Raw genomic sequence first — 17,928 nt, forward strand, 5'->3', positions numbered from 1 at the left:
CACACGCACAATGATGAAGACACGACAGGCAGAGACGCTCATTACTGCATCCACATCCAGAGTACAAGCAAATGGAATAACACAGAAAGACAAGTGTGTAAGTGTGGGTGATGTTGTGTGTAAAACAAAGGCTCACATTACAGGCTGGAGTTTTAAAGTCGTCAACAGCCTCTATCATGTTAATCAATCAAACTGAGAAATATGAATCTCCAAAGTGTGTGTGTGTGTGTGTGTGTGTGTGTGTGTGTGTGTGTGTGTGTGTGTGTGTGTGTGTGTGTGTGTGTGTGTGTGTGTGTGTGTGTGTGTTTATAAAGCAATCAGTTGGCTTTCTTTCCACTGGCAAATCAGTAATCAATGAATCCAATCAAGAGAGTGCTTGTGATCCAAACGCAAGGCAGATTGAATTGCAACAAGCACAAAGGTTTCACATTCTTGTGCTTTTCCCAATGAATAAAGTATATCGTATTAGTTTTGGTGGAAGAAGTTAAATACTTAAAACATATGCCAGCATCCAAAGTTTGAGGTCGGTAAGAATGCTTTTAAATGAAGTCTCTAATGTTCACCAAAGCTGCATTTATCTGATCAAAAACACAGTAAAAATGGTAATAATGCACAATATTATTACAATTTATAAGAAATGTTTTCTATTTGAATATATTTTAAAATGTCTGTGATGCAAAGAATTTTCATTCTTGTAAACTGATTTGCTGCTTAAGAAACATTCCTTATTCTTTAACTATTTTATGTCAGTTTCAATTGAACCACTAGAAGTGTTGTGTGTTTCACCTTGTGTTAGCAGCCTTAAGGTCACAGAAGTGTGTGTGAAGGGTCTTGACCATGTCGTTACAGACCAGGTTGACCACGTCCACCTCAGACAGACGCATTCGCAGCTGTTTGGTCATTTCCCAGAAGTCCTCAGACAACATCTGATACAGTTGGCCCTCATCTCGACTCAAGGGGACGTACCACGATAGAATATAGTCCCGATAGCTGTAGTCAAACACTGCGGGGAGAAAAACAGAGAAAGTGTTACTGATTAATACAGACAAAAATCCATTTTATCAATATTCAAAGGTCAAAAGTTTACCTACACCTTGCAGAATCTGCAAAACGTTATTTTACCAAAATGAGAGGGATCATACAAAATGCATGTTTTTTTTTATTTAGTACTGACCTGAATAAGATATTTCACATAAAAGCAGTTTACATATAGTCCACAAGAGAATATAATAGCTGAATTTATTTAAAAAAAAAAGACCAATTTAGGTCCTACAAATTCTTTGGTTTTCAGCATTTTTGTGTATTTGAACCCTTTTAACAATGACTATATGCTTTTCACACCAAGGACAACTAAGAGACTCATTTGCAACTATTACAGAAGGTTCAAACGCTCACTGAAGCTTCAGAAAGAAAAAAACATTAAGAGCCGGGGGTGAAAACTTTTGAACAGAATGAAGGTGTACATTTTTCTTATTTCGCCTCAATATCATATTTTTTTCATTTAGCACTGCCTTTCAGAAGCTACAAAAGATACTTACATGTTTCCCAGAAGACAAAACAAGTTAACCCTCCAGCTCTTATTGCATAGTTTTTTTCTTCTGAACCATTGGTAAATAAAAACTACCCCATGATTTACTTACCCTCAAGGCATCCTAGGTGCATATGACTTTCTTCTTTCAGACGAACACAATGAAAGTCGTTTTAAAAAATGTCCTGGCTTTTCCAAGCTTTATAATGGCAATTTTGGAGTCCAATAAAGTGCATCCATCTATCATAGAACGTACTCCACAAGGCTCAGGGGAGTTTAATAAAGGCCTTTTAAAGCTAATCAATGCTTTGTGTAAGAAACATACTCATATTTCAAACTTTATAAACCGTGATCAGTAGCTTTCGCTAACTCATATGCGCATTCATGAGAGAGTGGCGTTAGTACAAAATGAGGAAGAAAAATGTCGGAGGATTTCAATATAAGCCAAGAGGAGACTGGTTTTCCTTTGCTGTAAACAAATCTTGGTTTTCATGAGACTAGCATATTCCCACCGATGCTGGAAAGCCACTCTCTCGTGAATGCGTATATGACAGTTTACGGTTTATAAAGTTGTAAACATGAATATTTTTTTTTACAAAAAACGCGTGGAGTACTTTTTATGATGATGGATGAACGTTATTGGGCTTTAAAACATTAACAGCCATTCACTGCCGTTATAATATGATATAGAGCCAGGACATTATGAAAATATCTCTGATTATATTCGTCTAAAAGACAAAAGTCATATACACCTAGGATGGCTTCAGATTGAGTAAATTTCTTTTTTGGGTAAACTATCCTGAAAGTTAAGACACATTTATTTCCAAAATCATAACTTAGTAACTTAGTTAAACATGCAATGTGGTCATGTGATAATATAGCGATTTATGGGTGGTATACTGCATACTGTTTCGCATGCAATTATACATATATACAAAAACAAGCCTTTAAAGTCAACGAGGCAACCAGATGTCTTTGCTTCACAGCTTTTTATCTGCATGACAAAGCACACAACATCCCCAACAACATCCTGCTATCAACAGAGAACCAAATATAACAGTCATGAGCCAATCAAGCTTATCAGCGACACTGTATTTACTGGGTGTAAATGAAGAATCTGCTGTTTGTCTTGCCACTAGATAAAGCAAAAAATACAGACGGCACATTATCATCAACTATACACACACACACATACATATATACACACACACACACACACATACACATACAAATACATACATATATACAGTGGTGTGAAAAAGTGTTGGCCCCCTTGCTGATTTTTTTTTTTTTTTTTTGCATGTTTGTCACACTTTAAAGGTCCCATATTGTCAAAATCGAAATTTCCTGGCTTTTTTCATGATAACTGAGGTCTAGGGGCTATGTAACTACCATATGAGTTTCAAAACAGTCAATCCACAGTAAACTGCACACAGCCTGCTTAAAAGTAGCTGTTCATTTTCACGAGCCACTGTGACTTCCGCAAAGATGTGACGTCCGATCTACTCAAGTCACCGCCCCGAGCGCCAACCACCGTCTCACCCTCCTTTTGTCAAACCCAGACAACAAGGCATCCATTCCATTGTTGAGCAACAACAACACGAAAACAAGTGGAGGAAACCCTGTTCAGTCGATAGATGTCAAGCTACGATCATTACACAGGCTTCCGAACAACGTAAATATAAGAGACCAGTGGCACGTCAACTTCAGCCTCTTTCACACAGCGATTCCGGTAAATACACAGATAATGTTTCCCATGATTTGTTCCGGAATTGTTTAATTTGGTTCATTCACAGTTGTTTTCCAGAATCTGTGCATGCTTTACACACAACCCATAAAGACATGTGACGTTTGGATGTGAGATGTAATGCGACGCGTACGTTTCACTAAACTGAAACTAACCTGAACAAACTGTGCTTCAGCGCTGATAGTGAGGAGCTGGCTCTGCCCGATCGCCGCTTCATTCCACTTTGCACGTATTTTTTTGTAGTGAAGAGTCGCATGATAACGTGCATCACTACAACAACTGCCTTTATGGTTCTGGCTTTTGTTCACACAACGCTCATTCCCGTAATTTTCCAGAATCAGCGCGCATTGTGAAAGGGGCTTTACTTAAGCAACAGTTATGTAGCTTACTGCATTCGGTGTTTGAAAAAGAAAAAACATTAATGATCATTCTGAAATATCCTGTTGAGTATCAGCAGGCTAGGCTCTCTCTATTGCTCTGAGCTCGCTTACAGCATACATGACCTTAGTTACCTGTGATTGGCCTGGCTGAGCGTCACTCAGAAAACAACAGGCCAATCAGAAGAGAGGCTCATGAATATTAATTAGATGGGCCAAAATCAACCTGTTTTTGACAGAGCTCCTAAAAAAGGAGCTGTAAAAATATATTGAGATGGATTTTGGCACTTATACCACAAATATATATTCTTAAGGACATCAACAACTAAAATAAACCTCCAGAAATGTGTACAATATGGGACCTTTAATGTTTCAGATCATCAAACTAATTTAAATATTAATCAAAGATAACACAAGTAAACACAACATGCAGTTTTTGAATGAAGTTTTTTATTATGAATGGAAAACAAAATCTAAACCCACATGGCCCTGTGTGAAAAAGTGTTTGCCCCCTAAACTTAATAACTGGTCTGTTACAGCGCTGTGGAGGAATTTTGGCCCACTCATCTTGACAGAATTGTTGTAATTCAGCCACATTTGAGGGTTTTCAAGCATGAACCGCCTTTTTAAGGTCATGCCACAGCATCTCAATAGGATTCAGGTCAGGACTTTGACTAGGCCACTCCAAAGTCTTCATTTTGTTTTGCTTCAGCCATTCAGAGGTGGATTTGCTGGTGTGTTTTGGATCATTGTCCTGCTGCAGAACCCAAGTTCACTTCAGCTTGAGGTCACGAACAGATGGCCGGACATTGTCCTTCAGGATTTTTTGGTAGACAGCAGAAATCATGGTTCCATTTATCACAGCAAGTCTCCCAGGTCCAGAAGCAGCAAAACAGCCTCAGACCATCACACTACCACCACCATATTTTACTGCTGGTATGATGTTCTTTTTCTGAAATGCTGTTACTTTTACGCCAGATGTAATGGGACACACACCTTTTCAAGATGTTCAACTTTTGTCTCGTCAGTCCACAGAGTATTTTCCCAAAAGTCTTGGGGATCATCAAGATGTGTTCTGGCAAAACTGAGATGAGCCTTTATGTTCTTTTTGCTCAGCAGCGGTTTTCGTCTTGGAACTCTGCCATTAAGGCCATTTTTGCCCAGTTTCTTTCTTATGGTGGAGTCATGAACACTGACCTTAACTGAGGCAAGAGAGGCCTGCAGTTCTTTAGATGTTGTTGTGGGGTCTTTTGTGACCTCTTGGATGAGTCGTCGCTGCGCTCTTGGGGTAATTTTGGCGGCCACTCCTGGGAAGGTTCACCACTGTTCCATGTTTCACCATTTGTGGATAATGGCTTTCACTGTGGTTCACAAAAGCTTTAGAAATGGCTTTATAGAAACATAATACATAAAAAAAAACCTTCATTTAAAAACTGCATGTTGTGTTTACTTGTGTTATCTTTGATTAATATTTAAATTTGTTTGATGACCTGAAACATTAAAGATGCAATAAAATTTTTTTAAAAATCATTAAGGGGGCCAACACTTTTTCACACCACTGTATATATGCATCATATTTACAAAAGAAAAGAAAAGAAACACAACCCACTCCTCAAACATACACACACAACAGCAGGTGGCAGATGGCATGAATGCGATGCCACTAGCAATGACTGCAGATGACAGTCCTCTAATGACTGTAGGCTCGTACGCCCACCGTATGCGCTCGCACAGTCTAAATGAGCAGATCTAGAGCTGAACCAGCTTCAGTGTCACCCTTTGTGCAGCAGTTATTGAAAACTTGGTTTGCAGGCATTTTTCCACCCGGCTGAGGCAGCACTATTTATAGCCACAGTGACCTCATAAAATGTGCTGACTTTCCCCAGCTGAGCATCAGGAAGTGCTGCTGACACTGTTCCCGTGCAGTTTCCTTCAGGCCTCTTCTGCTTATTAAGGGACACGACAGAAAATATGCGAGTAGGAGAACTCTAATAATTCTGTCTCACTGCGATGGCAGGAAATAAATAAAGAGTACTTTCAGTGTCAAATCAACCAAATTACAAAAACATCCCTGGCTCAAATTTTTGATTTTGCTATTTTTTTCCGAAGAAACGAAGAAAGATAGGCATGTACAGCAATGAAAGCCAAAATATTAAATATCATGGTTGCATATTTTTGACCATGGGGGTCAAAATGGCAAAATAAGTCAAATTGCAGAGGGGGAAATGACTTCAGAAATATGGCAGCATGCATCATAATATTATTTTTACAAAGAGAATAGTAGTTCTATTAATAAAATCTGTTGACTTTAGCAATCATTGTTGCATTATGTGCCAATGGTGACCATTCAAAAATGGACAAACAGCACTTTTCAATTTTTTTCTCCAAAGTTTGCATGTCTATAACTCAAGAAGTATTAAAGATATCTTAACACCATTTTAGATATTGGGTCTTAACACACTTTCCCTTTGGCATCTATATTTTTAAGGCCCTGTATGATTCGGTTCCAGAGCCATTGGAATTTTAATATGGCTGCTGCAAGAGTAAATCGTGGTCAAAAACCAAATATGGGTCAGTTTGCAAAAATTATGGAAACAGGATACAGTTCTAATTTCAACAATATTTCTTCTTTAGACATTGTTCTTTAAATAAAATAAGTACCAGCTGAATACAAAGTGTCCAACATATGGTTTCCAATCACTGAAAATGTGTTATAATTATCTGAAATGTACATGGAGCCTCGTTGAGATCCCCATATCTCTGGGACTGAATGATGTAGGGTCTTGAAAATTAAGATTCTATCATATTGTGATATATTTAATACTTCTTGAGTTACAGGCACACACTTTAGAAAAATAATTGGCACTCAGACTGGTATGTACATTGCAGTTGTCTTGACAGAAAGATCTCTAGTTTTAACATTATTTGTTCTTCAGACATTCCTTTTTAATAGAAAATAAGTATCGTATTTTTTCAAACTGACCCACATTTGGTTTTTGGCTAGTGAAAATGTGAACATTTTAATGATTTACTCCTGGAGCCATATTAAAAGTCCAATATATCTGGAACCAAATCTCATAGAGTCTTAAAAATCAAAATGGCAAAAGGAAAGTTTATTAAGACCCAATATCTAAAAGGGCATTCAAATATCTTTAATACTGCTTGAGTAACAGGCATGCAAACTTTGGAGAAAAACTTGAAAAGTGCCGTTTCCCCATTTTGAAATGGTCAACATTAGCACATAATGCAACAAAGATTGCTAAAGTCAACATATTTTACTAACCGAACTATCAATCTCTCTGTAAAAATAACATTATGATGCTGCCATCTTTCTGAAGTCATTTTTAACCCCTTGTAACTTGGCTCTGAATTGAAGGTGAAAATTGCCATTTTGACCTCCCTCTACAAAATAGTGGATTACTCAGTAAATATTCATCCATGACATTTAATATTTTGGCTTTTATCACTATACATGTCTATCTTCCTTCAGAAAAAAACATTTGAGCCAGGGACCTCTGGCTAAGTTGACACGGAATGACCTTCCAATAGTACATAAAAAAAGAAAAATAACATTAATAATACTCTCTCGTTTGGTGTTTTGTAAAGAACGTACATCATACAGGTTTGGAACAACAGGGTGAGTAAATGATGACAGAATTCTCATTTTTGTATGAACAACACTTGCCAGATGCAAAAGGTTAAAATGATTCTTGCTCCAGCCAACATCACTAATGAGAATGAAATGACATCTAATTTACTCGATTCATAAATGTGACACCCAGCTGTGCTCAGAATACTGGAGGGAGCGAGTCAGAATGAATGATCAGAAACTGCTTCAGTGAACATCACTCATTCGCTTTAACAAGACCTGTGATGCACGAGCCTCCATAGCCACAACCCGAAACAAACTATATGCCATCTTCTCACCGTTATACACTCATCTTGAAAGAAGACAGCGAGTGAGACAGGCACATACAGATTATCTAGGCCTTTCAACTCGAAAACAACACCCACAGACACCCAGAATCCCTTTAGGCAGGACTGAATCATAAAAGAAATGCCATCAGGCTGGCAGAATGCAAGGAAGCCTCTTATGCTCAGCATACTGCATTTATTTGATCATAAACACAGTACAAATCGTAAAATAGTCTTATAATTTTAAATAACTGTTTGCTATCTGAATATATTTTAAAATGTAATTTATTCCTGTGACGAAAAGCTGAATTTTCAGCATCATTACTCCAGTCTTCAGTGTCACATGATTCTTCAGAAATCGCTCCAATATGCTGATTTGCTGCTTAAGAAACATTTCTTATTGTTATCAATGTTGAAAACAGTTGTCCTGCTAAATATTTACACTTAAGGAAGGATTAGAGCCATATGCAAAATGTAAAAATTACATTACATTAGTTGTAAATCTTCCTGTGGTTATTCAATAAAAATGTCTCACAAATCTCAACAGCTGACCTTTAAACGCGAGTATAACTCTGTCCTTTACAGGAAATTCTCTGTTTAAAACTCAATCAAGAGGTCTATCATAAGACTCCCTCTGCGATTTGGCTGATCATGGACTAAGCAACCATGAACTATATCCAAAAAGAAATCAAGGGTGGCTAAATAATGCGAGTGGAGTCTATCTGGGTTGTTTACAGGAAGCACAGTTTTGCTAAAAACACCAGCGGAACACAAAACGAGAGAAAGTGTTTTGAATTATTTACAGCTTGAATTATCATGGTCCAGAAAGCCACAAACTAGCACACATATAATGCTTCCGTCTCTGATCTCTTTGTTTTGGTTTTGAACCGTTTATCAGATTCTGACAGCACAGATGAGTCAAACTGGATGCCAAACGACTGCATTCACCGATTATTTACGGCGTGTGACGTTGGTGCTGATGGGATTTTGTCATTGGTGCGTAAAAAAAACACCCAGCAGGGAGTGTGATAACAACGTTTGTGCTGCAGACAGATTCAAAAGCATCCTTTATAACCAAAACGAGCTTGAAAGAGTGTATGACATAACCAACACAACTACAACAGATATGGGTTATATATGAAATATTTAACCCAGTATATATACGTTATGATGTCCACATCAAAAGAAATTTACAAAAGTGATTTTATGTCCATATAAAGTAGGGTTAGGTCGATAGACGATGCAAACTAGTTCGTTTACATTAATAAATGAGGCATACAAAAACGGCAGAAAAAAAATTCTAAATAATTTTAATTAAATTAGATTAAATAAACTACACCAAATATGCCTTTTTCATGGTCTTACCATAACGAAACGAGCTTGGAACAAAAAACAAGAGAATATATATTTTTTCCCATCAGAATCCAAACGTACAATACAAAGCCTATACATTATAAATAACAGTTTATCATTCAAATACATTGGGAATATGAAAACACTTGGATTTGTGCCGAATTACAGAGGTACGTGAGCCCAACGCCTGCTATTTTTAGTTTCGCTTTGTTTTGGTTTCTTAACTTTATATATTTTGTTTCATTCCTGTTCTGTTCAGAATACCGTTACATTTAGATGATTCGTTTTGGAGTCAGGGTAACTAACTTATAGCTATGTTTATAGTGTTTTTAATGTTAATAAATAATAATATTTCGCTTGATTTGGTATTATTTCTGATATTACACTTTCTCTCTAAACATTCCGCTGCTCATTAAATGCGTTTGGAGAGAGTGGGTTAAGCAGTAAGCAATCAATGAGAGCGATTTTGAACTTAAAGCTGACTGGTCGAAAATATGTTAAGGACCAACACACATCCTCCAAATACATCTACATAAACCCGCGCTTGCTCTGTCTCGTATGCACACACACACTGTCACGATCTAATGCACTTGTTAATGCCGCATCTTTAAAAATCCGGCTCAAATTAAGCACTGGTCGAAACGGTAGGCTACAATTAATTAATTCGTTATGAATTAATTATTTAACAACAATCATCCCGCACTCCCGCCCCCCGCGGACGATGGCATCGTCCATCGCGATGTTTCACGTTAGACATCGTACGATGCCAAATTGGTCGGCATCGCCCAACCTTAATATAAAGTACATTAAATGTAAGTAAAGTGTCTACTTTTAAGGTCTCAAATAAGTTTCTGGAGAATAAAATGTCCAAATTTGGTTGAAATAATGACACATTGTCATTTAGTGTAACACAATATTCATGTAAAAATTCAAGCAACATGCGTATTCTGACTTGTACAAATTAAAATATATAAAAGAATAAGGGAGCATATTCATTTTTATTGTTTTTTTTAAAAGAGTAAAAACTCTTACTAACAAATGGGCAAAACCTACTGTGCCTTTGTTTCTCTGTTTGTTTTGAATATGCGCCCTCTAGTGGCAGAAATGTACATATTGGGCCTTTAAGTCAAATGACAACAATATAGCAAAATACTATTTTCATATACAGTCCTATATTGTTTCATATACTATTTAAAAAAATTGTATGAAGTATACACTGTGCAATATACTAGTATGAGTGTTATTTTAGTATCACTGAGATACTATTATAGCTTTGTTAATATTTTAAGGGTTTTTATTTTTATATTTTCCATTTTCGTTTTAGTAAAAAGTTTGGTAGTTTTGTGTGTTTTTGTCATTTTATAATTCTTTTTTTTTATTATTTTACTTCATTTAATGTTTATTTTAATTCAAGTAATACAATTTGTGTGAGATTTTATGATTTTGACCTGCTTGATAGCAAAATACACACATGAATCTACACTTAATAACTGTCGGAACTTAAGTGGGTTATTTTGATTTGGATTAGTATACAATCAATTAAGCAACCACCCAGAACACCCTAGAAACCTTAGAGGACACCTAGCAACGCCCTAGCAACCACCTAGAACACCACAGAAACTGCATAGAAACACTTAAAAACTGTCATAACTTAAAAGTGGGTTATTTTGATTTGGACTAGCATACAATCAATTAAGCAACCACCCAGAGCATCCAGAAACCTTAGATGACACCTAGCAACGCCCTAGAAACCACATAGAACACCCTAAAAAACTGCATAGAAACACTTAAAAACTGTCATAACTTAAAAGTGGGTTATTTTGATTTGGACTAGTATACAATCAATTAAGCAACCACCCAGTGCATCCAGAAACCTTAGATAACACATAGCAACGCCCTAGTAACCACATAGAACGCCCTAAAAAACTGCATAGAAACACTTAAAAACTGTCATAACTTAAAAGTGGGTTATTTTGATTTGGACTAGTATACAATCAATTAAGAAACCAGCCAGAGCATCCTAGAAACCTAAGAGGACACAAAGCAACACACTAGCAACCACCTAGAATACCATAGAAACTGCACAGAAACACACCTAATAACTGTCAAAACTTAAGTGGGTTATTTTGATTTGGACTAGTATACAATCAATTAAACAGCCACCCAGAGCATCCTAGAAACCTTAGAGGACACCTAGCAAAGCCCTAGAAACCACCTAGAACACCTAGAAACTGAATAGAAACACACCTAATAACTGTCAAAACTTAAAAGTGGGTTATTTTGATTTGGACTAGTATACAATCAATTAAGCAATCAGCCAAAGCATCCTATAAACCTTAGAGGACACCTAGCAACGCCCTAGCAACCACCTAGAACACCCTAGAAACTGAATAAAAAAACCTTAAAAACTGTCAAAACTTAAAAGTGGGTTATTTTGATTTGGACTAGTATACATTCAAATAAGCAACCACCCAGAGCATCCCAGAAACCTTACAGGACACCTAGCAAAACCCCAGCAACCACCTAGCAACCACCTAAAACACTCTGGCAATAGCATGGTTCCCGTCATTTCCCTAGAGTGGCTAATTAACCGGGTATCTTGCCAATAGGCTTACTTCCGCATTTAAGAATAAAGTCGATATGGCTGCAAAACAATGTTTTACTATCTGTGATGATGTATTTAATGCATTTACATATTGTAATAATAAATATATCAAAATATGTGGATTTGAAATTCAGTCTGTGAGCTGCAGAACACAGTGCATGTGTATTAGAGTGAAACACAGACCCATCAGTCTGGATGAAGGACCCTCTGTGGAAGAGACCACACAAGTGTCCGGTGCTCACCAGCGCTGTACGTCAGCTCTGTGTTGGTAACAGGGTCTCCAAAGTACCAAGCACTAAGGGGATCAAACCGTGTAAGCAACCTCATTAGAATAATCATGGATCTTTTTCCCCCTGCACAATTCATTAGGAGCCGTTCAGAAACACCCGCAGAGTGAGGCTGAATTCCTTATTCATGTTAACGCTATTAGCTGTCATGCACTAGCAGATGTTTCTAGTCATGTGATCAGTCAGAGGTGCTAGAAACACGGGTAGAAAGTGTGTGACATTTATAGGTGCAATCAGAAACACAGAAATTGGAAACATACTTCTGGAAATACACAATTAAGACTCTGTGTGTATAAATCAATATAAAAATATTGTCAGTATATACAGTTGAAGTCAAAAGTTTACATACACCTTGCAGAATCTGCAAAATATTAATTATTGTAACAAAATAAGAGTGATCATACAAAATGCATGTTAAAATCCAAATTCTTTTGTTTTTCAGCATTTTTGTGTATTTAAACCCCTTCCAACAATGATTTTTGAGATCCATCTTTTCGCACTGAGGACAACTGAGGGACGCATATGCAACTATTACAAACACTTAAACACACAAAAAAAGATGCATTAAAAGCCAGGGGTGTAAACTTTTGAACAGAATGAAAATGTGTACATTTTTTCTTTTTTTCCCATTTAGTACTGCCCTTCAGAAGCTACAGAAGATACTTGCATGTTTAACATAAGAGAAAGTCAAATTTACCCTGATCTTCAAATTCAATAAATGCTCCTAATGCATAGTTTTTCCTTCTGTAATAGTTGCATATGAGTCCTCCAATATGATCTCAAATTATACAGTCATTGTTGAAAAGGGTTCAAGTTTAACTGTTCAGGGCAAACACGGAACTCATGAACAACTGTCACTAAACAAAAAAAACAGCTGTGGATCTTTCAGGTAACAACATGGTATAAAGAATCAAGTGTATGTAAACTTTTGAACAGGTCATTTTTATAAATTCAACTATTATTTTCTCTTGTAGACTGTATGTAATTGCCTTTATGTGAGATATTTTATTCAGCTCAGTGCTAAATAAAAAAACAACATGCATTTTGTATGATTCCTCTTATTTGGGTAAGAGAATTAACATTTTGCCGATTCTGCAAGGTGTATGTAAACTTTTGACTTCAACTGTATATCAGTATGTGTCAATATAAAAAGTCTAAAATAATAAAAAATTAAAAGGTGTTTTTGTTCAGGTACTCTGTAGCCATATTTACTTCAAGTAAATACAGCAAGTGACTCTAAAAGAAAAGGAAATTGCTCTAATGTAATATCAAGCATCACAGCACTTTTGTAATCTAATTCATAAGATGAAGTATGCACTTTGAGAGCTTTCAGAATGCAGACAAAAAGCATTGTGAGGTATAAAAAGAGATTGCCAAACAGTTGGAAGCATATAAATAACCCGAAATAACCACACAAAGACTTTAAAAAGCAAAACAAAATGTCTTAAACAATATAAAAACACAGCATGGTTTGTGTGAGGGTTATGTAAAAATAGAAAACAACGTTAACTCAGTATATAAACAATGGATGTCAATGGAAAGTTTCCAACATGATAGAAAAACAAACGTGTGTGTGTGTTTGTGTACTGAGGTGAAAGACATGTTTGATGGATGCAGTTAGTGGTTTGTGCTATAATGTCATTCCACCCACACACTCCAACAGAGAGACAGAGAGTGAGAGACAAATAATAAGAAAGACAGGAAGAAACTGCATTGTCAGAGACAGTGATTGTTTTCTCAAGCCTATCCAAAAATAAAACAGCAACACTACAGTCTCAGAGAGAGAGAGAGAGAGAGAGAACGAGAAAGAGAGATTACAACCCTTCTGACCCAAGACTGTCCAAATAATGGTGACTGGCATCCCGGAGCTGTCAAAAGAGCTGTTCCTATTTTTATTTTCAAAATATACAGTGCCCACAGGATATCCACACAAAAATTATTTTTAAAGCTTGATAAAATTAAGGTTGAACCACTAATGTCACATGGACTATTTTAACATTGTCCTTACTAGCTTTCTGGGGCTTGAATGTGTCAGTTGTGTTGCTGTCTATGCAGGGACAGAAAGCTCTCGGATTTCATCAAAAATATCTTAATTTGTGTTCAGAAGGTGAACGAAGGTCTTATGTGTTTGGAATGACATGAGGGTGAGTAATTAATGACGGGTGAACTGTCCCTTTAAGAATATCTACCGCAATGGCATTCAGACATTTTGCGTCCATAACCAGCCTACTTTTAAGACTGCTTTGGGAGACCTGAGATGCTTTCTGAAACTGTTCTGAGATCTGCTTCTGGACTCTAAAGCTCTGAGACTTAAAGAAATCCAGCCAGTCGAAATACTGGAACATAGAGGTGGTCTTGTGACTGAGAGAGTTCAAAGGTGAAAATGCCTCTGACGCTGTTGTGTGCGGAGCTGATGGATTTCACATTTTGTTCAATATTCAGCTTTAAACAATAACATAGACCATTTAAAGAGACAGTTCACCCCAAAATAAAAATAGCCATCATTTAGTCACTCTGATGTTTAAACTTTTTTCCATTGAAACACAAAAGGAGATATTATCTATGGGAAAGAGCAGCGTAAACAATGAAAGCACATGGCAACTAGTGCTCAAAAACATATATAACTGCCTTCAGAGAGGAACAGACTGAGCTCCACAGCAGCTCCCAAATCTCATTCAAACTTCAGTTTTCAAAAAAGTTGAAATGTCACGTTCAGTTAAGAGCCATGAAAACAATGGTGTTTGGAATCACCGACATCAAACTTGGAGCAAACATAATGCAAATTCAGGATATATTGAAAATGTACAAGCTTCAACACTTTAGACATGACCATTAAATCTTTTTACAGACAGATGGTAAATAACTAATGACTTATTATGGGTAATTTCACACAATATACAGTTTTTGTCAAAATTATTACAACACTGGATTTAAGTCAGTTATTTCTATCTTTTGCTGTAGCGTGTCAGTAGGAAATATCAGTTTACATTACCAAACATTCATTTTGCCATTAATTGTAATAATCCAGTGAGATTTTTGTTTGCACAAGGGGTCTGACAACAGCCAGAGATCTGATCTCATCATCATCCAGTCTGTCTGAAATGAAATGAAGAAACAGAACAAACTGAGACACACTAAATCCAGAAGAACTGTGGCAACATCTCTAAGATGCTTCAAGAGACCTACCTGCAAAGCTATGTGCAAGCGCACAGCATCCTCATTTTACAGCATTTTTACACATGTTCCTAAGACCTTTAACAGTACTGGGGCTTTGTAGGTAGGTTTCTTGAAGCGTCTTTGAGATGTTGCCATCGTTCTTCTGGATTCAGTCTGTCTGAGTTTGTTCTGTTTCTTCATGTCATTATAGACAGACTGCATGATGATGATGATGATGATGATGAGACCAGATCTCTGTGTGGAGCACTGGCTGTTGTCAGACTCCTTGTGCAAACAAAAACTCTCACTGGATTACGATTAAGGGCAAAATTAATGTTTGGAAATGTAAACTGAAATGTCCTACTGACACACTACAGCAAAAGATAGAAATAAAGACTATTTTTAGCTGGTGAAAATACTAGTGTTCTAATAATTTTGGCCACCACTGTGTGTTACATTTAAAAGCCCAAGACATGATAAAAACATAGGAATTAACTCTACCGAACTCTATCTAAATTCGAAACACTAAATTTTTTAAGGGCTCTAAATAATCAACATAACCAAACTGCTGAAAAACCTGTTGAACAGACTACTACACGCCTTCTGTCTTGTTCAAATGTAGGCTTTTGAGAAACGTTTATTTTCTCATCTTTCAATCATCATGGTATTGCATTGCATTGTATGTTTATTATATCATAAAACTAAGCATTTGCACTTAAAGTCAAAAGTTTACATACACCTTGCAGAATCTGCAAAATGATAATTATTTTACAAAAATAACAGGGATCATACAAAATGCATGTTATTTTTTATTTAGTACTGACCTGAACAAGATATTTCACATTAAGGACATTTACATATTTACATGAATTTATAAAAATGACCCTGTTCAAAAGTTTACATACACTTGATTCTTAATACTGTGTTGTTACCCTTTTTTTTTTTTTTTTGTTTAGTGATAGTTGTTCCCTTAGTTTCGTGATAGTTGAGTCCCTTGTTTGTCCTGAACAGTTAAACTGCCAGCTGTTCTTCAGAAAAATCCTTCAGGCCCTTCACAAATTCTTTGTTTTTTCAACATTTTTGTGTATTTGGACCCTTTCCAACAATGACTGTATGATTTTGAGAACCATCTTTTTACACTGAGGACAACTGCGGGACTCACGTGCGACTATTACAGAAGGTTCAAACGCTCACTGAAGGAAAAATGATGCATTAAGAGCTGGGGGGGGGGGGGTGAAAACTTTTGAATTTGAAGATCAGGTTAAATTGAACTTATTTCGTACCAAATGAAAAGAAATAGAAAAACTCCTCATTCCATTCAAAAGTTTACACCCCTGGCTCTTTATGCATCGTTTTTTCCTTCTGGAGCATCAGTGAGCATTTAATCCTTTTTTCTCATCAAGTATGAGCTTCACATTCCCATATCTACTTCTGGTACTTGAGCTATGTAAGCCATAATAGCCAACAAAAAAAGTTCTAAAGTTTCAAAGGTTCTGTTTCAAAACATGAGATTGTTCTGCCTATTATTTAATATGTCAGGCTACAGAGGGTTAAATAGCTGAAAACAGGACACATTGACCACGAGTTTGAAAACACACACACACACACACACACACACACACACACACACACACACACTAAATTTGAGAGCTGCACAGCGAAGCCTTTACTGAGTTTGGCATTTCACGGTACTTTTTTTTCACTCATTTTTTAAGCTTAATTTTGCGGTTTAGAAAAGGGCAGCTGAACATTCTTCAAAACATCTTCATTTGTGTTCCACAAAAGAAAGTCAAACTGATTTCAAACAGCATTTAGGTAAGAAAATAATCACAAAATTGTCATTTTGATGTGAACCATTGCTCAAATAGATTTCTTTGGCATACGTAAGACTTTCTTATAAAAGGCACTTTGTCATTTTAAAATATTAAAATATTTAACCGAATGTAGGTCAGAAAACCACACAAAATGACTGGAGGATCTAGGCATGCAGATACTAAGCATTCTGCACTATCACAAAATAATCCAAACTGGTAGCATCTTTTGCTTCTCTGCGTGAAAACACACATATGTCTAAAAATAGCCAGGCAGCCTTTAATTTCACACCTATTTTCATCTTAGCCATGATGTCCTACAGTTTTAAACGGACAAGACAGCAGACAAGGATTTCATAATCAGCAAAGACAAACGCTTTTGTGTTTTTCAGTCTAGCATCATTGCGACAGACAGGACTGACGGATCCCATCAACCCTTTCTCTCTTTGGCAAGCTGACACATTGCACGCCCTCTTTGGCCAATTAAGATGACCACCATGAATGAAAGCTTTTAAGATGAAACGAGAGAGCGGAGCTACAGATGGCGGATCTGTAAGATGCTTCGGTTAATAACAAATCATTTTCCTCACCATCAGAACAACCCGACGTGGGAATTTCACAGCAATCACTGATCAAACAAGGCCTAGTTATGAGTCACACTATAGATGCTCAAAGGTTGCAGATTTCAGTGGATAACTATTTCCTGTTTACACGCTGATGTCACAGGCTAACGCACTGCATTCACAAATAAGAAAATAACAGTTAAATGGTAAAAGCTGAATGGTTTTAATCCACTAGAGACTGTTGGGGACTCCATGCATCCTGCTAGCAGGACTACTCACCTTCTTTGAGGGCTTTATCTACATTGAGAGACACTACGACCCTCCTGGTCTGAGCTGAATCCAGCAGAGGTACACAGAAGCGGCCCTACAGAGTGAGGAAGACAATGATTAGACAATAAATCACTCGTGACAACCAAACACAACACTCATTATGTAGAAAACTAATTAAAAGACCCGGCTGAGGGACATTTTTAGTAGCAGTGATCAGGGTTACAAGTCCTGCATTGATTCTATGTGGAACATACAGTGCAAGCCAATTCCAGATCCAAATGCGGTACTTTTACGACCAGGTTGAGATTAACAACAC

The 17,928-nt window shown here is 36.8% G+C and overlaps 1 protein-coding gene across 1 annotated transcript in view; it reads right to left on the reverse strand.

The window, feature by feature from the left end:
* Positions 1-17,928, reverse strand: part of snx25 (sorting nexin 25) — a 74,611-nt gene that overhangs the window by 55,588 nt on the left and 1,095 nt on the right. Inside the window, 2 exon segments of the mRNA XM_073820196.1 lie at positions 787-1,003; positions 17,622-17,744. Of these exon segments, the coding sequence (XP_073676297.1) occupies positions 787-1,003; positions 17,622-17,744 (340 nt within the window).

This window comes from Garra rufa, chromosome 16 (genome assembly GCF_049309525.1).
Source record: "Garra rufa chromosome 16, GarRuf1.0, whole genome shotgun sequence".
Taxonomy (NCBI): Eukaryota; Metazoa; Chordata; class Actinopteri; order Cypriniformes; family Cyprinidae; genus Garra; species Garra rufa.